The sequence below is a fragment of the Apus apus genome, chromosome 7 (assembly GCF_020740795.1).
Source record: "Apus apus isolate bApuApu2 chromosome 7, bApuApu2.pri.cur, whole genome shotgun sequence".
Lineage (NCBI taxonomy): Eukaryota > Metazoa > Chordata > Aves > Apodiformes > Apodidae > Apus > Apus apus.
In genome coordinates, this window is record NC_067288.1 from 5,784,327 (window position 1) to 5,808,798 (window position 24,472).

General features: G+C 48.3%; 1 protein-coding gene across 1 annotated transcript in view; it reads left to right on the forward strand.

Annotated features, from left to right (window-relative positions):
- Positions 1-16,835: 16,835 nt before the first annotated feature.
- Positions 16,836-24,472, forward strand: part of PRRX1 (paired related homeobox 1) — a 38,164-nt gene continuing 30,527 nt past the window's right edge. The window contains exon 1 of the mRNA XM_051624471.1: positions 16,836-17,204. Coding sequence (XP_051480431.1) covers positions 16,964-17,204 — 241 coding nt within the window. The 5' untranslated portion in view covers positions 16,836-16,963. The remainder of the gene's footprint in view (positions 17,205-24,472) is intronic.

Consider the following 24,472-nt stretch of genomic DNA (forward strand, 5'->3'; position numbering starts at 1 on the left):
TTTCTTTCTTTTCTTTCTTTTCTTTCTTTTCTTTCTTTTCTTCCTTCTGCAGGAGAGTTTAGAAATCACTGCTTTCATTTGGAAAGGGCGAGTGACTTTCCCATGCTGTAATACCCAGCAAGTGTTGAGAGAATGTGGTTACATAAAACCATATTTTTAATACAACCGACAGACTGTCTTGAGAGCTAAGTGTTTTTTGACAGTTTTTATGCACCTGTTAATTCAAAGCTCTTAACATGTGCCAGTTAAAAAGAGCCAGGCACTAAAACATCCACCCTGTGGACAGCAGGGGCTCAGCTGCACACCAGAGCACAGGGAATCCGTGCAAGGTAGAAACTTGGCTTCTTTTACAGGACTGACTGGTACACAACTAATTCAACTCAGAGCTTTTGTTTCCCAGTCCTGCTTAGCCTTGAAGTTTCCTGCTTCTGCTTTGGACTTGAAGAACACCTGACGTTTCTCTGGGTCTCTTCTGTTTGCTTTTCCCAGCTGTTGTAGTTATCAGAAAATATGCTAAATGTCCTATCAGCCTGTGTCCTTAGAAGAGATGCACTGACAGTAACAGGAGCCTGGGGGCTCCTTGACTAAATTTGTGCCTCCTCGTTTTCTGAATAATGGGGTTGCCTCTTATAGTCAGAGCTGAGGCAGGCATTGGCAAAGCCCAGATGGAAACCCTCCGCTCAGTCTTCCAGTGTGTCTGCTCAGGTGTTGGTCACTCCATGCTCAGAGGGGGTAAGTGGTCTCTTGCCTTGCTATCAGTAACATAAAGGAAGGCTGGAAAGTCCTCCTCCTCTTTTCTAAAATTATCTTTCCTCTCCACCCCTTCATATTATCAAACTCTTCGTCTAGAGATTTTCTCGGGGTCATTTTAAACCTCCCACACTGAGATCTTCCCTCTTCTTTCTAGCACTTTCTCCCCACGCCCTATCTGCTCACATCCCATCTCCACAGAGTTTTGCCTGTCTGCCTACACTGCCAGTCCCTTGGTGCCCTCATCCCTGTGGAGAAAAGCTTGAAAACCCAGTACACATCTAGCATAAAGGCTCAACAAAACCCAGAAGGCAGATACAACAAATACAAGAAAGCCTGAGAATTTTAAACACTTGCAGGTGCTGAAACAGCAGTGTCTGTGGTAGAAATGACCAGCTATTCCTGAAAGGAGAGGCTGCTCATTTTTTGTACAAGCCTTAGGCATTTGTGACCATGCACTAGGGGTGTGATTGTGTGACATTAGCATGCCACTGCCACATCCTGCATGTTGGTGAGCCCTGTCTGAGGAGACCACTGCAAGGTGGTCAGTGGAGCTGATGGGTCATGGAGGGCGTGTGTGATGGCTATAGCCAGAGGGGAAAAGCCCCACTAAGGCCTAACCTTGGGCTCCGAAGGTGTGCTGGGTTTGCATGCTACATGATGTAGAGCCTCAGGTCAGTGGGGACCTTCCTGAAATGAGTGGGCTTTATTGCCAAGAGCAGATCAAGGACTACTCGTCTCATACACTGCTCAGAGCTGATGGCTGGGGCTCCTCCTGGGCAGTTTTCTGCAATGGTGCTGAACATCAGTGTGCTTTCTTGCATCTCTGCTAAGAGACATAAATCCCTTTCCCCACAGGCTCCGTTTGTAGGCCTGATTGCTTGAGAGTGGAAAAACTCATCATGAATAACTCGTTAGGACAGTATTAGTATCTATGAATGCTGCACGTGAGTTTGAACTGACATGAGGGTTTTTTAAGCAGGAAACACTAGATGAGGGGGTTGTCAGCCAAACGTTGGAGGGGGCAATAGATGAGGCTAGGATTCCATATCATTAACATTCAGTCTGTGTATTGCAAAATCACCTGGCAGGACAAATGTGATCCAGATCAGGTGTGTGCACACTGTTGCTTTGTGTTGACTTAGCTAGAACATGCTATATAGTGTTTATATTGGCTTCATGTTTTACATTGGCTTCAGGAAGACATATGATACCCCATCTGGCATGAATTCTGTTGGACTAAAGTTACCCCATAACAATTCAGAGGATAAATTGGACTAGGCAGAGTGGTATACACTGCATCAGTGTTTTGCTGCATGGGGTCCCAGCAGTTTTAATCCAGCTCTGGGTACCCTCAAACAAAACTTTCTGTCTTGGTACTGCTTAACTGTGCAGGTATGTGTGATGCTCATGGAGAGGTTTCCCTAAATAAATGTGAGTTCTGCTCCTGCTGAAAGGTTACATTAGCATTATTTCTTAGACTCCTACTTCAGTAGCTGCTGTGTGTGGACTTGACCTCTAAGCTGTAATTTTTAGGGTGCGCCTTCCAAGCAAGACTAAGGTGCAGGTAGGGTGACCTCCTGCTCTGGAATGACAGAACTGGAAAGGATCTCAATATGTCCTCTCACTCAAAGCCTCAACCAAATCCTCACTAGCTGTCCTGACAGATAATTAGCCGATAGTTTCTGCACCCTGCAGTGATGGAGAATCTGTCTCTCAGCAGTAGAAGTTTACTCCAAGGTCTAACTGGAAACTCCACTGCTGCAGTTTAAACCTGGGTCTTCTTGCCCCGTTAACTGTGTGTGAGGAGAATGGTTCTTCCTCTTCCCAAGGCACAGCCCTTTCTCTGCTACCTTTTAAAGCATTTGCACAGCAGACTCTGCAATGAGACAAGGAGTGAAGTATGCATGATGGGAAGCATCCAAAACTTGCTCAGATCTGCCTGGAGTTTCCAACACGAATTGGGCCATCTGTGACTCATCTTCATGCTTGTGTGTCAACTCATATAGACATCCTCAGAGCAAGCAAAGCACTGGAGCACTACATGCTTGCAAGGACAACAGCACCAAATTTCATGGTTGTTGTCCTCCTGAGGGGAGAGAACTATGATGCAAGATAAGTTCATAAGAAAAGTATGGTGGTTGTTTACTGCTCTATTCAGACTGCAACATGCTCCATTTGCAACTACGAGAAAATGGTAAGAGGCATAATCCTTGCTGAGAGCCTAACTACTTTTGAAAACAAGTTGTCTCTCTTTCCATCTGATTTTAATTTGAGAGAACCGCTCTGTGTCCCAAAGCTGAATGATTTTATCACCTCGTCACCAGCCAGAGTATGTGATGACAGATTTTTTTATCAAACTAAAGAGTAACTTTGCTGAGAGCTCTCCCAGTTTTCACCCATATGAGAAGCCCTGGTGTTTGCTTAGAATCTGCTCACCCTTTTGCTGCAAAGGTGCCTTGTTCTGAGCACAAAACAGCTCTCTAGGGCTGGAGAGCAAAGGAAAGCTGCAGCCTCCAGATCAAGCTGGGAGGTAAGAGCTTCTTTCATTAAGCTCAGAAGAAAATGTGTTGGGTTTTTTTTTTTTAAGAGTGTGCCAACTACATTCAATTAGAAGCACTGTTCATGGGCTAAAATGTGTAAACCTCATTTAGGATGCTAAAGTAGTTTTATTGATTGTATTTCTTCAAAATGTGCAGAGTGAAATAAAATGGACCTCTTTTTTCTGGCTTTGGAGAAGGTCCTGAAAAGCCCTTCCTTGGACCAGGGATCATGCACCGTCTTACAGCCAAAAAGCACTTGGCAAAGTGGTAACAAGAATGGGACCTTAAACATCAAGAAGGCAGCAAAGTCCTTGAATGCTGAGGCACTTTTCCTAGCTGCTGCTGACAAACTAATTTGCAGGGCAGATGCAATAGCTGATCTATCTTAGACAAAGGCTTTCCTTTCCACAGCCACGGACAGTAATGAAAACAATGTTTTCCAATGATACTTTCAGCCCAAGAAAATACTTCTGTGAAGTCCACAACAGACTCTGCCCAAAGGTCTGCTGTGGACTTCACATCCCCTCATGAAAGTAAGGTATCTCTGAGTCCAAACTGGACAGCTTGGTTCCTCTAAAACCAAGTGGCATGTTCAGGCACATGGATTGTCCTAAGGATCTTGGGCTGGAATTTCTCACCGTTGGCAACAGAGAGACCACTGATGAGTGACTCACATCTGGGGGGGACTTTAGCACAACAGCAGTTGCCCAGTTTAGAAGGAAATTGAGTAGCCAGAGCTGCAGGGAGAGCTGTACAGAAGTACTCCTTAGGGTTTCTGGTCAGCCATGTCTTGGGGCAAGTGATTGCAACCTGAGCTTTGCATTGTGGTCAAGTTCAGATACCTGGGGAGGGGAGCAAGAAATGAAGCAATTCTGTTTGGTTTTCACCAAGACAGTCTTAAAAAAAGGAAGAAGAAGGGATAAAAAAAACCAAAAAAGATAAACCATAAATATTGAGTCAACCTAGGACATGGTGTTTGATCTGAAACACAATGTTCCATTTTACAGTTTAATTTTATTTTTTTCTAAAGTCAGGTTTTTCAATAAAACCTCCAAAAGGCTCATTTCAGAAACACCTACATGAAGTCAACCTCTCTGCTTTGAAAACACTTTAGAATGAAATGTTTTGAAGCTTAAAAAAGAGCCTCCTGTATTAGGCTTGTTGGTTTTGTTTGTTTTTTTGGCAAAAGGTGCTTGTCAAATTCAGCCCAACTTTGTGAATGGTTTATGTCCCTCCAAAATTAAACTCTTGGTCAAAGTTACTGTTCACTGCACAAATTCACCCGCTGGATCTATGAATCCATCAAGGGCAAATGGAGTCCGTGATTCCACCCTGAGCTGTTCCAACTGCTTGGAACCAGGGAGGAGAACCCAGGGTGTTCAGCTCTCAGGAATCAAAACCTAGGTCCTGCTTCCTTTCCAAGGGCATCTGGAGTCCCTTTTCTTTAATGGCCAAAATTCCCATTGTCTCCATGAGGAGTTAAAGCCCATCCTGCCTCCAAAAGAAGAAAGTTGAAGAGCACGGGAAGAAACAGCCCCCTTTTATTAATCTGCTTCCAAGAAAAAAATAAATGAGCACAAGACATGAGGTTTCTTTTCAGGCACTTTCTAACGACTTGGATGATCCAATGAAACAAATGAGAGCAGCCAGGAGATTGCTCTGCTCCAAAAGGGCAGAGAAATATTTGCCAGTGCAGCAGCTCTGCAAATGTGTAAGGCTGTTAAGCTTCTAATCCCATGTCTTATTTTTATGAATTTTCACACTAGTGGGATATAATGAACGTTGAGCCCAAAGACATTAATTACTTGGGTCCTTTTTTTGAGAGGAATTTCGATGGAGTGTAACGTTTTAAATTACAAGGTGTGAAATAAACTCTACAAAACTTACAGCTTTAGTGGAGGAACTCCAAAATCAAATAAAAATGCAAAACCGCTGATGAAGTCCAATTTACTGTAAAATGCCCTGGATCATGGTGTTCCAGTAATTTTTTTTCCCTACATACTTTGGTTAAAATAATTTATATCCGCTGCAGTGTTTATGTACCTTAAGCTTTATTTATTAAAGGATATGTATATTTCAAGCCCAGTTTTAATGAGACATGCTGAAATCTGTAAGGTACAGTGCGACTTTTGTTCTAATCAGCACTAAATCTCTTCTCTTTACTTTTTCTGTGTTGAAAACATTCATGTTGGAAGGAAAGAACCCTGTGTGTAGGTGCGTGTATATAAATTTCAGAGATGTATAAATATATATGTAAAGTAATAAGCAAAATTTATTTCTCTTTTTCTGTCATCGGGGCAAATACTCCATCATTGTTCAGTCTGAGCACTTAAAATCATGGGTGGATTTTCTCCTTACTCTTAAACAGCACAATTACTTCTTTTTTTTTTAGGCAAATTATTTATTTGCCAAAGATTGGGCTTTAGGTTGGCTGAAAACTTTAGTGAATTAACATCAGCTTGACGAACTGTTCTGGCAAAGGAAGAAAAAGAAATCCTAGTGTTTTGGCTTTGTTTTCTAATGAAATGTTTTCAGATTTCAGTTTGAACCACCACCCTTAAACTGAAGTTAACATGAACTAAAAACTACCCTGGAAGCTTAGAAAATTCTCAAAATTGTGAATTAAATGGGGCCTTAGGGATGTTTCTTAGGGGAGTTGCTTCGAAACTTTCTTCCTGTGTTTTCATTCTTGCAAGGAAAGAGAAAATATATTTGGTCAGATAGATGAATTTGAAAACTGTAATATTCATGGCCGTTTCAGTATAGCATTAGGAGTAAGTTCTAAAAAATCTATTAAGTTTTAGGAATTTAATAAAACATAAGCTGCATTTTCAAGATATTGTAAAAAGCCTGGCTTTCCTTGACACTTCAGGACAAGATAAAAAGTATTTAACTTTTTAACCCTTCCTGATAGTACTGGAATATAGATACAAAGCTGGTTGTGCAAATGTCACTTGTGGTGCTTAAACCCTTGTTGCAGATTGTACGTAGATTCCTAAATCCCTTGAAATTTAGTACATAGCATGGATATCGTGGGCAGGAAAGTGACTCCCTTTCCTTACAAAATGTTTTTTGAGGAAAATTAAAGGTCCACTTCTGCCAGTTTTTGTTTCTATTTAGTGAAAGAAGGAAACGGAAAACGCTTTAGTTTAAAGAGGGCAAGATAAAATCTCTTCTGTTTCTAGAGAAATGGAAAATGTAAATTTTTTCTGGTAAAAATCAGCTTTGCTAGGCTTTTGCTCAGCTATCTGCATTTCAGAGGCTATCTGCAGAGAACGTTTTAGGTCTGGTTAACTTGTTTTCCTCTCTGTGCTTTCCTCTGCACATAGGGCCACTTATTTTTCTGATGAAGTTAAAGACACAAGTTCTCAGCAAAGCAAAGTGGAGTTTGGGGGCAAAAGAGAGAGGTTTTTCTTAGTTTCATGGAATATGTTTGCTTGAGGAGTGAGTGCCTTTCTCAAAAGCAAATCCCGAAGCCCAGAAATGGCTGACCAAGGAATTTAAAGGGAGAAACGCTCCGAGTCGGGGAGCAGCGTAATAAAGTACAGGTTTGTTCTGTAACAAATTCCAGTGCTTGCGAGACTTTTTTAGACATATGGAAGTCCATTTAGGAGGAAAATTGGTTGCAGCCGCTGATTCAGAACCTATTGGAATCAGTGGAAACGTTTCCATTGTCTTCTGTCCTGAAGAAATGCGGTTTCTGTCCTTCCTTCCATCCCTCGCCTGCACTCGCTCTCTGGGCCATATGGATTTCATCTCCCTCAAAGACATGTAAGAGAAGAGGGTTTGGCTGTTTAATGGCATGATGGAGCTATGTGGACAGGAATGGTTGATTTCTACTTGATTGGCTACAAATCAGGTGAAAGCGACGCCTCGGTTGGGAGCGCTGGCTTTGGAGGAGTTATCTGGGTGCATCTGGCTCTCCTGTCGCAGAGCCGAAGTGGCTTTAATCACATCAGCAGCCTAATTGAGCCCCTCAAGAAGAGCTTGCAGGAATGAGGGTCTGTGTTTTGACAACCGTCAGATTTCTTTATTGCTGACCATAATTGCTGGGCTGTCCCTAGGAAAGTGCACTGGGTAATTGCTTATCTGGGTAGTACCCCCCTTCAGCTGTCCCAGTGCAGAGACTTCTCTAGCACTAAGCCCAGAGCCAGGCTGCCTGCAGAGGGTGGGCAAACCAAACCCACCAAGAACTGATTTTAAAGGATTGACTCCTGTTTCTCTCTTTGCAAGGCAGGCTCCCCAGAATGAGGGCACAGAAGAGGATGAGTGCTCACAAGCACTCCCTGTTCTCATAGGTTTTCACCTCCAGATGTACTTCTGACCTCCACTATTATCTGCCACCTACCACTGAGGCCAGGACAAGTCCCCACAGAAGGGCTGCAGAGCAAAAAAATGTTGAAGCGTTTCAGCCTCTAGAAGAAAACATGAATCTTCTTGAACTGGAGCTAGGTTTGAGAGAGAGAGCATGAGGTCAGATGTGAGATGCAGGACGGAGGTGGTTTTCTGCCTTCAACACCCATTTTACTGGAACTGGTCCGAAAGAGGCCCCTGCCAGGCACGCAGAACGTGTCAGCAAGCAGCTGAGCGGGGCTCCTGGAGCGGGGCTGACACATAGATGCGACAGACTCCTTGCTGGCAGCAGAGGCAGAAACCTGGGGAATGAAATAATCAGAAATCATGACAAATGAGCACACACAGCAGGCTGAGAGTGGAGAGCTGGAGCTCAGCTCCCCCTCACCTTGGATGGGCTGCGTGGCTCGGGTAAGTCCCTTCCCTGTCCCTCGTTCCCCTTTCATTCACATCTGCCTCGCCACTCTGATGCTTCTCAGCCTTTTGGGATAAGAAGTGCTTTACTCAGAGGTGCCCATCTCTGCCTCCTGTTCGTAATGAGAATCCCAGTGCTACCCTCATTTCCAGAGGAAGCAGACATGCCAACAAGAAAATCTTCAAAAATTATTCTGGGTATCAGCTGCCTCTGTTCCCCTCCTCCCTCCACTGAAGTGCATGTTTCATGGCAATCTTCTCGGGCTATTCTGGACAATGAATGTGTTTCTTGCCATGTAATTAAATTATCCACTTTAGAAAGAAAAAGATGTGGTTTTGTTCCCATTACAAAAACAAACAAACAAGGACTGATATTTATTACAGGCCAAGGCTACTCAACAAGTGTTTTCTGGAACACTAATAAATTGCTGAAGAAAGTTTACAGCTGAGCCCTAAAGATGGTTTAGTTTTCCAAGTGGCTGGGATGTATTTATTTCCCATTTTCTTAACCCACAGCATGGTGAACAGCTTAACGTGCTCTTTCCAGGGTTCAGATGGTGTCAACCCAAACCTATGCTCTTCGCCCCGAAACAGTTAACCGCTTTTTAATTAAAACCAAGCCAATTATTCATTTTCAAGTTTTGCCTTTATTTTTCCCCATTTGCACAGCCTACTATTTAGTTTTTCTTCCACTTCATTAAAACAGCTTCCAAAAAAAAAAAAAAAGTAAAAATAAAAATAAAACAAACCTAAAAACCCCAGCCACACACCCAAACCAAACAACACAAGTATCCAACAAGGAGCTTTTCAACCAAATGGTGTTTTAGGTGTCAAGAGCTGTGAAGCAATGGGCCAGGCAGGTTAGTGATGATCATGCTTTATGGTCTCTGGAGAAAGCCCTGTCCTTTGTACAGTGGCTAAAAAGAAGAAAGTGGACTTGACTGTTAAGAGGGAAGGCAGCAATGCAGGAAATCCTGAGGACATCAGTCTGAAGGCTGCAGGACTGGGGATCATCAGCAAGCAGATCAGGGCACAGCTGTGGAGTCTCCATCAGGTTGTGTTGCTCATGCAATGAGTAGTTGAGCAGCCAGGCCCGGGGACTCTCATCCTTCAACAATTTAAACATGCTCCTCACTTGAAGCACATCTTTGTGCATGAAGATGAGCGTGAACAGATGTCCCTGTGGGATCGAGGCACTTAAATACAAGTTGGTTGTTAAGCACATGCTTAAGTATTTTGGCTGGATTAGCAGACTGGTATTGAAATGTTTGCTTTTGGAGAGAACCCCCAGAATGTTAGAAAGTTGATTTTTTTTTTTTTCCAGTTCATTACTGGGCCTGCCAATGACATCATTCATTTGCAAGATGAGAAAAAGTGTTTAAATGAGATTAAAAAAAAAAAAATAAAATTAAACAAGACACAGTTTTAATGACCACTTACAGAGGAGATTTATGGACGTGCATAAAGCTGCTTTCCATGGGAGAGGGACTAAGCTTTTAACAGTTACCTTCCTTTGGATTTCTTTTTCCCTCTTGCAATATAATACCCACAAATATTTGTGAGTTGTGCCTGTGCTCTGAAGGGTTAGTCCTCTTCCAGAAAGGGGGAGCAAAGGGAGAAAAGACAAAAACAGTGGTGCCAATTTGTCTGCCCGGACTCTGATTATGGGAGGGTTGTTTTTTTTTTCCCTTTCCTGCAGGGGAGAGAAGCTGGTGGGACGCTTTCTCTCTCCAGGGCTAGGGATATCTGATATCCAACCCAAGAGCAGTCCAGCAGACTGAACTTTCATCTCCAGCCGGGAGAGATTTAAAAAAAAACAACAACCCAAACCAACCAAACCTTACGGATAAACTTCTCAGCTAAATCTGCAGGAGATCTTGGAGTTTCTGTTGGGGAAATTAGGGCCATTTGAACATCTGATTGCAAAGAGCAGAGATCTTTATAATGTGTGTGGAGAAGGGGAGAGAGAGAGAGGTGATCCCTTGGAGGGATGGAGGTGATTTCAGTACATCTATTTATTTATTTGCGTGCCCTGGGCCCTGCCCTCCTGCCGCCCAGCCTCCTATCCAGTGACCCTCGGTGCTGATTAAAGTTCCCAGGTGACCTTGGAGTGCTTTTGTTACGCTGCTTGGTAATAAAACCCCGGGTAAACGGCTGCCTTATCCAAACCCAGGGCTCCTTATGCAGCCAGCTCTGGAGCCAGCTCAAGTCTGAGCCCTTGGGAATGCACAGCTTAGCCCTAATTTAGCTTGATTAGCTCTGTTTGGCTGGCCGGGGGGGGGGGGGGGCGTGGTTCTTGGTAGCCATCTCGGTGTCCCCAGGGAGCCATGGTAGGTGAGCAGGGAACCTGAAAGGGCCCCAGCCTGGTTTCTTGCTAGGAAAAGTCCTGGCTCCTGAGGCAGATAATCCCCCTGAAATCCCTGGAGGGGATGAAGCAGGCAAAATGCAGTGAAGACAAGTGCCCTCCACCTGCAGGACTGTGTCCTGTCACGCTGTGCTCACACAGCTCCTGGACACTGGAGCAAAGCTGCAGATTCCTGGTGAGGCCACGATGTGTGTCATCTGCTCCCTCTACCACAGACGTGGTGGTGATCTTTGGGATCATCTCAGGGCAGTGCTGACACACCCCTCCTGCACAGGCAGCCTCGGGGCCAGAGGCAGCACTGACAGCCACATGGGCATCCTTAGCAAGAGCAAAGCCAGGGAAGGGAAGAGCTGAGCTCCAGTTCAGATCCACAGACTGAGACCAGAGAAAAGGACATTCCCTTCCTCACAGCCCCTTTTCCACTTGGAGGAAAGTTTATAGAAAAAGAAACTAGTTCTTGCCATTGCCAGCTGGTGAATGTGCTTGTCATCTCTGTTGAAAGCTAGGGGTGGCAACTGCTGAAACTGTCTTGAAATCTAAAAACTGGAACTTGTACAGACAAACTGATGAATGAATTTCCACTTTCCCAGCCCCCTCCTTCACTTGTGTCTTATAAATGACAAGGCAAGGGAAGGGGTCCAGCCTTGACTGGGTGAGGGGAGGCCTGGGCAAGGCAGATTGGAACAGGTAGGAGCCCTGCTAGTGAAAACTCCAAACCAAGTGCTGCACAGACAGCCCAGCTGCCCCCAACCTGAAAATCAAACCTCTGAGTCTTGGAGGTACTCCCTGAGGCCATCCAGATGGGACGTGGCACTAGTACCATTCAGGAGGAGACTTCCATGGCTGTATTTAGCTCAGAACTCCCTCACCAACCCTCAGCTGAGCATGCCACCAAGCCTGCTACATGCTGCCAGTTCCCATGAGTTCTGTTGCTGTGAGTTGGCTTTATCCCCCCCTTGAATAACACACACCTTCCCTTCCTTCCTCACGCCCATCCAGGTGGGGCCAGAGAAGATGACAAACAGAGAACCTCTTAGCTGGTATCCTGGGGCCACCTCCCTCCTTACAACTGGTGCCCAGCAAAAAAAAATCAACACTTAAGTTCATGGCCTTGCCCCACCATCCACATGGGGCTGGAGCCCTGTGCATTGTGTGTGTGTGCAAGTGCTCTCCTGCTTCAGGTTCTAAGTCTTCTACCCTGTCAATGCTGTGATACTCCTAAATAAGTTCCCAAAGCCTAGTATTTATCACCCCTGTGAACCAGCCAGCTTGCTCGGACTAGAGATGTGATAGCACTTCCAGGAATGATTGTGTGTGATGTGAGCTCAGCCCCTGGTTTAAAATATTATGTAGGGGAATAATAAATCTCAGTTTTAAATTGCTGCCTCATTTAAGCTTTGATTAGACTCTGATGGTCTGTTCACCCTGGAGCTGCTGGTATTAATCTGCATGCTAAACCCTAATTATAAACTGCTCATGGCATTTCCAGACGATATCAAGATGTTTGGGATTAAAAGAAACCCTGATGTTGAGTTTACAGCTCGAAATGACTGGAGACTACCTGATCCCCACAGACCTAACAACACACCTCTATGTGGGGAAGAAAGGAATAAAAGAAGCAGATTTGGCACAAGTGTGTAGCAGGAGTTTGTGGAGTAGAGGTCTGGCTCCCGACTGGAGTGTGTGCATACATACCCAAAAGCTCACACGTGTGTAAGGTGATAACATACGTGCACACACATGTTCCTGCAGGTGCTTTCTGCCTCCAGCTCAGTGTAGTTCTTACCCAGCCCTGGGCAGAGCAAGTTCAAGGAAGCTTGAGACAAGACATTTCGGTGAACCAGCATGACAAGGTGATGGGAGGAAAACTTCCCAGGGTAGCAGAGTTTTTGGCTCTCCAGCACCTGAGCATTAGCAACAGAGTCCAGCAGTGGGGATTTTACTGGGCTGGGCAACAGACGGGACAGTTTGGATGCAGGCTGAGAAGTGGCCAGCAGCAGAGAGGTCCTCTAGTCTGACATTTCTTATGAGCTTGCCCCTAAAGAGCTGTAGGTGATGTTTGGGGTGCAAAGTGCTGGAGGTCTGTCTTGGAGTGCTCCCTCTCCAAGGTGGCTGTTGCTGTGAGCCTAGAAGAGGAGTAAGCACCATTTGTGTCCTTCTGTCCTCTGCATCACCACTGGCATCTAACCAAGGTTCTGAGGGGAGTGGCACTGGAGGGTGCCCAGCACATCTCTGAAGAACAGTAACGAATTGCACGTGTATTTTGGTCAGGTTTCCTGAGGGTACGAGCTTGTGCCATGGCACCGGCTGTTAGCTCCTCCTTCTCCCTGTTGCCCTCCTGCAGTATTATTTCTAAACTGCAAGGAAACAAACCTGGCAGATGGAAAAAGGGCTCGAAGACATTACATGCTGACAAGTTTAATGAAAATAAGGTAGGGAAGAGAAGCCCAAACTACTTTCCCTCACGGAGTAAAATGCTCCACCTGCGTGCCATGATGACAGCTGAGGATCCACACCTGTGTGTCACAGCCTCCACAGGTTCTTCTGCTCTTTTTGTTGTTTTTAAACTCAGGTAGAAGAGAAGATACTTAGGGCACCTGAAACAAGTGTGTAATCTATGCTGGGAAAGGCATGTGATGTGGTGGTCAGTGCAGGAAAGCTGAATGTGGGAGTGGAGCAGGTGAAAGCTTGGCTTACTCAGAGCTTGGTGCCTTCCTGTGTCCCACTTATGCCAACTACAGGAGTGTGAGTTGTCCTGGGGCTGTTACTGTTGCCCAGATGCTCATCTGCTTGGAGTGTTTCTTGTTGGCTTCTGTTTGTTGTAACTGAAAACCATCATGAAGACTGTGGCTGTATGTGCTAGGAAGCTCCCTGTTCAGAGAGATCAGAGGGTGAGAGGAACATTTCTGAGGGCTTCTAGCATACTTTGGTAGCCCATGTGTTGGAGCTGGGAACCACAGGAACTTCCAAATGCAGGATTTCATGGAAAATTGCAGGAACTGGGGCAAATCCTCAAGTTGAAGATTTTTCTCGCTTAACACTGCAGATTGAGCTTGTAATTTTTTTATGAGAAAGGAAAGCAGAAGCAAGTGTGCTGGTCATCTGCAGAGGTGCAAATCTTTGGTTTTCCCCTTCTTGATATGAAACTGGTGGTTTCTTGATCACCCTCTTTGAGCATCAGATGTGGTCACAGCACAGGAGATTGAAAGGTTTGGAGACAAGCTGGTGACTCTCATTGATGTCCTTCCAAATGATAACCACTTTTGGGAGCAGGAAGGACCAAACTGGGGTCTAGCTGCTGTCTGCAGTGTGATGCTTGGCCTTTCAGCTGTGGGTGCTTTACCTAGCAGATTCCTGGCTATTTCAGGACCTTTGGGCTTTCTCCTCTCCCTCCCTGGCAGCACAGGCTCAGAGGTCCCTGCCTTGCTGATCAGAAGGCTGTCACTCCCCGGACAGCCTGGGAAGCAGGAGGAATGGGTCTTTGAGCAGCTGCCAGGCAGACACACATTGGAGAAGAAAGGTGGGATGGGAGGATGGTGGGGAATGGTAGCTTTCTGTTCAGCTTGATACCAGGCCAGTGGTGAGTAGGAAACAGATGTCTAACTATTTGGTGGCCTGTTGAAATGTTATGTGTCATGGGCCATCTGTGGCAAAGGAGTAATTTCCAGCCTCAGGGTTGGGTGAACTGGGGTATCCTATCACCTCTGCTTTGACTTTGATGCTGAGGACAAGCTGCCTCAGTTTCCCCATATGAAATGGGGGGCAGTGTGTTGAGAACTGTGGATTCCAGCAGGCCATGGTGTGGCTCATACTTGTCCTATGGCTATTTATCCTGCAGAAACTCCTGGAGACCCTGGAGTGCGTGTTGGGCACTCACAAAGGAAGAAACATGCATCTGAGACGGGTACCAAATGTTCCACCCTCTTCTGCTTTCACTGCTGGTGGCTGGAGGGGAAGAAGACAAACACTAGAAGGCAATACCCTTGAGCATTCAGGTAAGGTGAGAATACCTGCCTGTACTCTAACCTGAAATTTTCTAAATCTTTGAATTAAGTTAAAGGAACCAGCTAGTGAAGGGATGTTTCATGCTTGTCCTGTGAAGAGGGTCATAGTTCTGTTTTAGTGGCAGGCTGTGATCTGCAGCTATGTTGGGCCCTGGGACCCCTTGGTTTGCTCACCCAGGAGCTCAGAGAGCATGTCCTTCATCCCCTCCCTCTCCTCATCTTTCTGAGTCTTTCTCTTCTGTTTCTCTTTGCTTGTGATCTTTGTGGGCCACTTTGGTCCATCACTTTTCATGTGACTTATTTCCTGCACATAAGGAATCTCCCTTTGTGGCAGCTGTTGATGTGGCCACTCATGGCACCAATGTGCTTTTCACCCACCATCATTCCAGGGCATCTGCAGCTATTGGGCTGCTTTCCCAAATTCTGAGGCTGAGAGGGACCGTTGTCTGAAGGATGCCCTTAGACATGAAGAGATCTAAGAAGAAATAGTTCTTACCAGGGATGTCTGTGAGAATATTGGTGAAAGTGGCACAGAGAGCTCTTATTCTGGTTTCTGTGGCTTCTGCTGTCACCCTGAGAGCAGAGACTGCCTGGGGTTAAAAGCAGCCCTCCTCCATGCCCCACCTTCCCCAGTGAACAGGGATGTTAATAGCTGGGAGTCCCCAGCACCCACTCAGAACAGTTCAGCTGCAACATCCATTTGAAGGAGAACAGAGAGAAAGAGGGTAAACCCCAACCTATCAAGAAAGAAGGCAGCCAATTCTCTGGGAAAGGCAGAGAAAAGGGTGTTCTGTTCACTGGGCGGCCCACGAGGGTTCTTCAGAGCATGGAAAAGTGCCTACACCCACCTGCCCTGCTGTGCCTAAACCTGGAGACCCTGAGCGCCAGGGTACAAGATGCCAGAGTACCAGAGCCAGCCAGATGCAGCCCCCAGCTCCTTCCCCATCCAACACGTGGGCAACGTACCACAGGACATCCCACCAAACACTCCCTCACACACAGATAAAGGGCCACGCCAGCACACAGTGAGGCCCACACTGCTCTGTACAGAGGTGCACACACGGTGCTTTGGGGTGTATCTACACCCACACACTTCTGTGCCCACGTGCAACCTTGCCCCTGCACTTTTCCTGGCCTTTCCAGCCGTTGCCCACCAGCTTGGCTCACCCCCAAGCTGGAGGCAGCAGAGCCCCACAGCCCTGCCATGTTCATTTGGGTCTTTTGAGACTGCAAAGGGTAAACTGGGACCAGGGAGGGGGGGGCCTGAAAGCAAACTAATGATGAAAATGTCTCCTCCATGCCTGTGCCTTAATTAAATGCATGGAGAGGCTTGGGGAAGCACATCTGTTTTCAATCTGGAGCCCTTTGATGGCATCAAATGTTCTTTCCCTAGATCAGGGGGGATGGAAATTCTGGGCTGGCTGTGGCAGCTTGGAGCCCAGGCTCCAGCCACTGGGATGCAGTGGCCTTTCCTGGCCCACAGGATCCTGGCCCTGGCCACCAGGCCTGTGGGGCCCTTCTGTGGAGAGCAAGGGCCCAGGGGTACCTCCCTGCACCTCTACCTGTCCTTGGCCACAGGGGCCAGGCCAAACTGCTGGGACGTCTTTGCCTGCTGGCCTGAGGAGCTCTGAGCGTGTCCTCCTCCTCCTGTCTTTTTCTCTTAGGTGTTCTCTTTTTGGCTTTTTTCCCTCCCCATTTCTCTTCTGCTCTTTAGCTCTCCTTTGGGTCTGTCTTCTCTTTCTTAGTTCTCTGTTGCACTTTTTCTTCCCCTTTTATTATTTTCTTTCTTCCTTTCCTCTCTCCTGTTCGCGCTTTCTCTTCCCTTTCTCTTCGCCACCTTTTCATCTGCATTTCTCATTTTCCCTATTTCTCTCCCCTCTGCCCTGGGTACCTCCCTCGGAGCTGCGCCCTCCCCTCCAGGTGCAGCTCGGGCTGACAAGGACCCCCAACACCCCCTTTGCTCCCCTCCCCCTAAGCGGGGGCTCCCCCAGCCACCCCCCACCAGGAGCTAATGAGCGCGGCGGGGCCGGCGCTGCCCGAACCCGTCCCGGGGGGGCCGCGTCGGTGCCACGTCCCGGCGGGGCCCCGCGGAGCCGCCCCCGCCGTTTGAAGTGCGGGGAGGGGAGGGCAGCGCAGGGGCGGAGGGAGGCAGGGAGGGAGGGGAGCCGGCGGCAGCGGGGCGGAGGGACGGGGCGCACCCGCCCCAGCAGCCCCACAGCCGCCCTGCGCTTCCCGGCCGGCCGCAGCTCCCCGCACCGCCGCCCCGGCGCCCCGAGCCGGCCGCGCCGCTTTGCCTCTCATCTCCGGCATGTTTTAAACCCGGCCCTGCCCGCTCCCCTTCGGGCTTCTCTTCCCGCCGCCACCGTCGGGTCTTATCCCGCTTCCCTTCCCCCTCCCCGCCCCCCTTCCCCCCCCCAAGTTTCGCTTCGGTCCTTGCGCATCCCCCCCCCCCACTGGAAGGGCCGGCGGCTGGGGGGGAGCGGGGGCGGTGGGCGCCCGGGGGGGGCGAGGGCAGAAAAGCCCCGCTCGACACCATGGCGTCCAGCTATGCCCACGCCATGGAGAGGCAGGCCCTCTTGCCCGCCCGCCTCGACGGCCCCGCCGGCCTGGACAATTTACAAGCCAAGAAGAACTTCTCCGTGAGTCACCTGCTGGACCTGGAGGAGGCGGGTGACATGGTGGCTGCCCAGGCCGACGAGGGCGGCGGAGAGCCCGGCCGGAGCTTGTTGGAGTCCCCCGGGCTGACCAGCGGCAGCGACACTCCGCAGCAGGACAGTAAGTGCGGGGGACATTCCTCCTCTTCCATCCCTGCCCGGGGCTCCACGTGCTCCGCGCTCCGGGGGGTCCCACGGGGAAGCGGCTAGAGGAGCCGCCGGCCGGTCCCGGGGCCGGTTCGCCCCGCTCTCCGAGCCCGCTTTCCCCTCCCTACCCCGGGCGAGCAGCCCTCGGCGGGGCCCATACCCGGCGACGTGCGAAAATGGTTGTTTTCCCCAAAAGCCGCGTCCCGGGAAGGGGAGCGGGGAGCTGCGCTCCGTCGTGCCGCGCTCGTCGGGCCCCGCCGCGCTGCTCCCTCGCCCTTCGGGGGGACCCGAGGGAGAACAGCCCAGGACGGCGTGGGGGGAGGCAGGGTGCTGCCGGTGGAATAAGCCCCCTCTTCCATCGCACGCCGGGGGGGCTGAGACGGGCTTGGCTGGACGGGGCGAGGCGCGGCAGGCGACCGAGCCGCTCGCCATCCGTCCATCCATCCTCCCGTCTCTCCGGCCCGTCGGAGCTGGGATCGGCGCCGTGGTTTGCGGGACACCGGGAGGCTGCTCGGGGCTCTGGATGGGGGACCGGACGATTGTCCGACGACCTGCCCCGAGCATCGCGGCTCGCAACGGCTCGAGGGTACGTGCGCGGCTGCCAAGTGGAGCCGCCGATCCCTCTCCGAGCCCCGCTTGTCCCGGTAGGGGCCTGATCCTGACCCTTTGCAGCCCCGGCGGGCAGGGCAGGGCGCAAACCTGCTTCTGAACCTCCCGTCCGAAGGGATCCTCGTTTGGGAGCGCAAGTAGCCGTAAAACATCCGTCCCGCGGCGAGGATGGGGGCTGGTTGCGGTTGTTTTTTTTCCAAGGGCAGCAGTGTCGGAAAGGGTGAGCGGGGTTGGGTGGGTGTGCAGGGCCAGCAGATCCCCCTTATCCTCCCTCTGCTTTCGGTTAAAAATACATACACATCGCCGGGCGCAGGGACTCGCCGCGAGTTTCGTTGAGGGTAAGGGCTGGGGCCGGCCCCGCCGTGTCACCCGTGGGGTGGGCTGCGGACACGGGGTGTCCGTCGAGGGAGTCTCCAAAAAGCGAAGGACAATTGCAGTTACCGGTGCATTGTAATTGCCGTTTTCGTTCGCTTTTCGTTTCTGCTCTCCCCGGGAGCCGCCTCCAGCCCTCTTGCTTTCCCTGCTAGTCCGACGTGGCTTTCTCGGTATCCCGAAGGAAACTTCGGGGAAGAAGGGGGGAAGCCTTCCAAAAAGCAGGCGTTCTTTACGCTACCATCCATGGGATCCACGAGCTTAATTCTGGCCGGGACATTTGCTGCGGGCGGGGAAGCATCGCCCCGAAGCGGGTTTCTTGGGAGCGAGCGGTGCGGGGCTGCCCGGGCGGCTTCTCTCCCGGGCCGTGGCAAGGCTGACAGACCCACCCACGCCGGGAGATGGCTTGAAAAAAAAAATCCCGGAAAAATGCCGTTTCTTGCCCTAAAGGAGTGTTATTTTAGCGGGGAAAAAGCCGTGATCGCTGCTCCCCCCGATTCAGCTCCCTGTGCTGCGACACTGCGGCTGGAGATGCCCCGAGATACTAATCAACAAGTTACATAGACAGCTTTTTTTCCCTGCTATTTCCCTCCCGGTTTCGTTTATCGTATTTTATTTGGATCCCGATGCTACCCCTTGCCAGCTGCTCAGCTCTCCAGAGCTAGCTCGGTCAGCCTGGAAAAGGGGGGCTGTGTTGCCCCGACACCCACCCTGCTCTTGCAGCATAAAACGGACCCAAACCCCCAGTCTGAGCATGTGTTTCCCAGCAGGGACCAAACTACAACTTCAAATACATTAGAACTTCTCTGAATACTTTGAAAGTTTTAGTGCTGTTGAGATTAATTAGAAAGTTTTAAAAGTAATTACAAAAAAAATAAATACCAGGGATAAATTCTCCCTGGTTTATTGGGCAGAGCTGTCATCTGGGCTTTCTGGCTCTCTCACTGATGCTTTTAGCAGATCTCATGAGTCTCTGTGCCTCAGTTTCCCCACCTATTGCATGTGTTTTGGCAGGAAAAGGGCTGTGCTGGAGCTGGGCAGCTCAGCAGAGGGATGAGCTTTTCTTGATGAAAAATGAGAGCTGGTTCAGTGGAGAAGCTAACACAGGGCTGAGTTATTCTCCACGTTACTAAGGGGAGGTAAAAGTCATTTAGAGAAAATGCAGAATGTCTCAAGAATACTAAAAATGTTCTTCCAACCCGGGGGGAAGTCAGCCAGTCCGTCCCTTGTTTCTGTCCCAAAATGAAGTGAAAAGGCAAATTATTGATGTTATTTTTTGTAATCCAGAATTAAGGGAAAAAGTTGGACACAGAAATGGCAAAAGGTTTTATTTGGACATTGGATATTGAAGGAACTATTTCACCACTAATTCATTCATTTGAAAGAGGTTCAGGAGCAAACATTTTTCTAATTAAAATGAACAAACAAGCAAACAACAAGCAGTAACTCTGATTGTAATATTTATAGGGAGAACTGTCAGTGTATTGGGGAGCTGATTTTTCAGTGGTGCTGTGAAGCTGTCACTCTTGTTGACTTTACTTCAACTTGTAGCTCTGAAAACCATACCCTAAAAAGTGATAAAATTAATTGTACATTTACCCACCTCTGCTGCTCAGCCAGGAGGACTTTGCAATCAGAGTTCCTTTTCATGGCAAAACCACCTGTTAAGATCCAGCCCTTGTGCTTTGGTAGCAGGGCTTTTGCTGACTTCGGCTAAAATTGGCATGAAAATGTGGGTCCCAGCTCAGCAGTGGCCTGTGCGTTCCCAGAGCTAATGGCTTGGAGCAGGGCTAATTCTTCAAACCCAGAGCTGGTAAGTTTGGGGGTTTTTTGTTTGTTTTTAAGATGGCATTTTTTACCTCTGCTTTTTTTTTGTTTCTTTGAGTTTTGCTGTTGTTGCTGGCACATAAAATGATGCTGAGAGTGGAGGAGCAGCAAAAGAAAAATTGTTATGCTCAAATTTCTTTTGTGAGGAATGAATAAACCCTGCTTTGGTGCAGTAAGTGCATGAGTTCTGCATATTAGAGTTGTTGCTGTGCTTTAATTTCTCTTCAGCATCGAAGTGATGGCAGTTTGGGGGCTGTGCTTCTCTCCCAGGCTGGCAGGTTATGCCGCGCTGTCAGGGCTGGTGCGTGATTAAAACTGAGGCACGAGCTGCCTGTGGCTCCCCACGGCTTCTCCTGGCCTGGTGGGCATCATGACCCCTCGGCACTGCTGCTCCTTCCCAAGGAAGCAGCAGCCCTGCTGGGAGGAGGTGAGTTTCTTTGCTCAGGCTGGGTCAAGCAGAGCATCTGTGCTGGCTTCAGCCCCCACTTCACAGGCAGCGGGGTTGAGAGTGCAAGAAAGGGCTTTCTCAGCTGGTACCATGGATCTCACTGCCACAGGATTTTACAGAGAACAGAAATAGAAATGGTTTTAACAAAAGAACCAGACAAATTCAGGGAGGAGAAGGGCCTGAGGGTGGCTCTTCACTGCAGGAGTGTGTAGAGGGAGCATCCGGCTCAGGGAGCCACGAATCTTGGAGGCTGGAAGGATGAGCTGGAGCAGAGGTTGCTCCATTGCTGCCTGGGCTGACACCCTCTGAATCTCTCATTACTGGCAGTCTGAGACAGGACCCTGGGCTGAGGGACCTTTGCTCTTCTCCCATGTGGCTGTTCCTTATGCTTTAATTGTCTCCCTTTCATCAGAACCAGTGAGGTTGCTGCAGGAGCAAAAAGGGTGTGTGTAAATATTGAATTGTTTCTCTTTTTTCAGCTGATCCTGAAGTTGTCTGCGGTCCCCACCCTTCACAAAAAAAAACATACGCCTTCTTAAAAAGAGGTGGATTAGCACTGCCACTGCTTTGAAATGTGAAAAGTGACTTGGTGGGCTGCTGAGTGGAGCTGAGGGTGAATGTGAGAGAAAGCGCCCAGGAGAGTTGCAGGGTTTGCTTTGCAAACTTGTGCTTGGTCTTGAAATAGCAAGTGCCTCTTTTGTTAGTAAAACACAACCCTTATTCCCAGAAAGTGCTGAGACTGTAAACCTGGGATGTACGAAGAATTGAAAGGGTGGGGGAAGCAGCAGGGTAAATTGATTAAATCTAGCAGCTATTTTCTTCCTCTCCTGTCCTGCATAGCTGATGGGCAAAGGGGAGGGTCCCCGGGGAGCAGCTGGCTGCTGATGTCCACAGGTTCTACCAGCAGGAACCTGTAACCCCACGGGCAGCCGTGAGCATCCTTACAAGGTGCTGCTAAGGCTTTCCAGGGAGAATCAACTTGCAGCAGCTGATGTGGAAAAACTGAGAATCAGATCAATATTATTTTTAAGGCACTTGTTGGTTATCTTATCTATGTGAAAACCCAACAGCTCACTTTTTCTTGTGGGAGGAATCTTGACGCCTGCCAATTGTACTGCACGTATCCTGGAGGCTTCTTGCAGGAAGAGTGAGCGGTGTTCACTGGAGTAGAAGTTGAGGAGCAGACAGGTAACTAACACAGAGCAGTTGTTAGAAGTTTGATGAACTTCTTTCTATTCACGTTCCTCTGGCATATCTATTTAATTTCACTCTCAGGTTTGCTGGTGCGTGGTTGTTCTGGCAAGTACCTCACGCTGTTGAGTATTTCTTTTACATCCCTAGAGTTTGAAGTGGAGAAATGTTTTTTGTTTTTCACATAAATTTCTAGAGATCCTGGATGCAGGCAAAAGGTGGAAACATGACTCTATCACAAACCTGGAGTCCTTTAAATAAATAAAAATAAAAGCAGCAAAAAGCCAACAAAAATGGACAACGTAGTGTTACTGACAAAGAAGAAAAGAGTCATGTGAACTTGAAGGAGGGAGCTGACTCAGTTTGGGAGTGCTGGCCGTGCTGCCTGCCTTTTGATGAGTGAAACTAGACTTTTATTTGTTTGTGAATTTCACTTTTTTTGATGATTATCAGTTTTCTTTCCTGGTTCTCATGGTCTCATAATTTGCTGATGGTGTTCGTGTTTTCAATCCGATCTTCCAACTTTTTAATTCAAAAAAGATTTTGCTGAAGGTTTTTACTTTTCTTTTTAAACTTTTTTTTTCCCCTTCTCAGTGTAATAAAAACATTTCCATGAAAATTAGATTTTGAAATCTCTCATAAAAACTTAAAGGTTTGGTCTAAACTGCTAGCACTCTTTTTAATGAACCTCAGCTTTCTGTCATCTGTGCTGAGTTTCCACTACTAGCCAGTCTATTTTCCATCTTTTTGATGATATATAAAGCAGTGATCGCATGGGAAAATATTATCCCAGGGTTAATTTGTGCAATCCTTACTCACAGGAGTTGTTGCGTGCAACTCAATGGACTGCTTATATCTATGCCAATTGATGAGTATTAGTGTTTGAAGACTTGACCAGCAGCCTTGAGTCATGCAAGCAACCTCTTTTTTTTTTCAGGCTTGTGGAATATTTCTCTGCAGGCGTGAAACAGCTTTGCTGTCTGCATTCAGGAGCAGGATCCATGCAGGATGCATCAAAATATGTGATGTTAGGAAGCCTGGAAAGAGCAAAAGCGTGGATAGAGTGTAAGCAGGAGGGACTGGGAGAGTTGAGTGTTGGACAAGGCAAACACAATTACTGGGTTGTAATTCCTTCAAGGATATATTCCTTTCCCCACCCCCACCCCCCCCAGTAACTGAGTTTGCTCCCATGGTTTTTGACATCACCAGAATAGATTGATGGGATTATAAGTGTTTATTCCTGGTTGGAAGTTGTTTATGATATATTTAATCGTTTTTGAAGCCCACATTAAGTAGCCCTGAGGGAGCTGTGTTCCTGCTGGGCCTCCATTGCATAATGAAGAACATCACGAGTATTTACCAAGTGTCACAATATTCCAGACTTGGGACTCTTGTTTCTGGGGAGGATGAATCACTGCTTTGCTGGTTCCCCACCCTGCTTGCCTTTCCTAATGGAGGCTTGGATTTCGGGGCGGGTTCTGGAGATGTGAAGTGAGAATTGTCACAGCCTGGCTGGAGGAGCTGTTGTCCAAGGCTCTGATCTGACTTTCTGTTTGAACTGTCCTCGTGGGTTTACGTGCAGGGCACAGAAAGGTTTCAGCTTGTTCTTGGGTGGTGGACCACGGGTTTTTGATCCAGTTCCCCCAAGAAAAACATGTTGTACTGTCTCTGCACTTGAGAAATATCTTCTGAGCCCACTGGCTGCTCCGGTGGGAAAGCAGACAGTTCGAAGGGGTGTGAAATCCCAGTGGGATTTATGGCAGTCCAGTGGGTTGTGGAGAAGGATGCTCACAGTGCCCCTCCTGAGTGGCAGATGCAGCATAATTTCAACCTCTTACCAGCCACTGCAGAGACTCGTGGAGACTGCGTTATGGACTGTGTCCCAGGAAGCTCACACATGCATAGAGACGGGTGCCACCAGCCCCTTGGCACAGCTCTGTAGGGATTTGTCCTTTGTCACCCTGCATTGTGAATGCAGCACTCTATAGCCAGGGATCTGAGGGTCCTTTAGGGCACTTCTGCCATTTTTATTCCTAGATTTGCTGGCCCTGCCCACGTTTGTCATTGACACATTGATGTGCAAATGCACGGTAACTACGTAACCCTCCATTTCCTTTGCTGCATTCTTTTCTCTTTCTGCTGCACCTGGCTGGTTTTCACTGTGTAGCACTGGAAGGTTCTGTGAGGTGGGGATGGGAGCTCAGCAGAGGTGTCCTGTGTGTCTGTTGGAACTGGCATAATTGTGAAAGAAGCTTCTTTCAAGTGAGCACGTCAGCAGGATGCAAGTTGGGAAGGGACGGGAGCACTGGTGCTGGAGCTGAGGGCCATCTCCTGCAGTGGAAAGCCTGGCATCTGTAAGGATGAGTCTGTGAGGCCTGATGAGCAAGCCAGTGAGCATCTATTTCAGCTTACGTAGCTTTCTGGGCTCCTCTCTCACCTCCAGGGGCTGAGAAAAGGTTACGCCAGTGTTTAAAGCACTGTCCCAGACAGTCTGGATTTGTCATGCCTGTGTGAAGTGAACATTTGCCTTGGAGTGGCAGTCCAGGACCTCCTGGTGCCTGTGTTCCTGGAAGGGAAGGGCAGAGGAGAGGTGAAGGGAGCCAGCTGTGCCGTTAACAAGTCACTACATCCTATTGCAGCATCCAGTTCATATTCCACCCAAATTTTCCCCCATTTCTGGCTAGAGAAAGTTTCCTACAAGGAGAAACGCCAGCCAGTCAGCGAGACTGCTGGGCAGGGCAGACCTCCAAAGAGCTGCTCAGTATCTGGCTAGGACCATCTCCACATCTTGATGA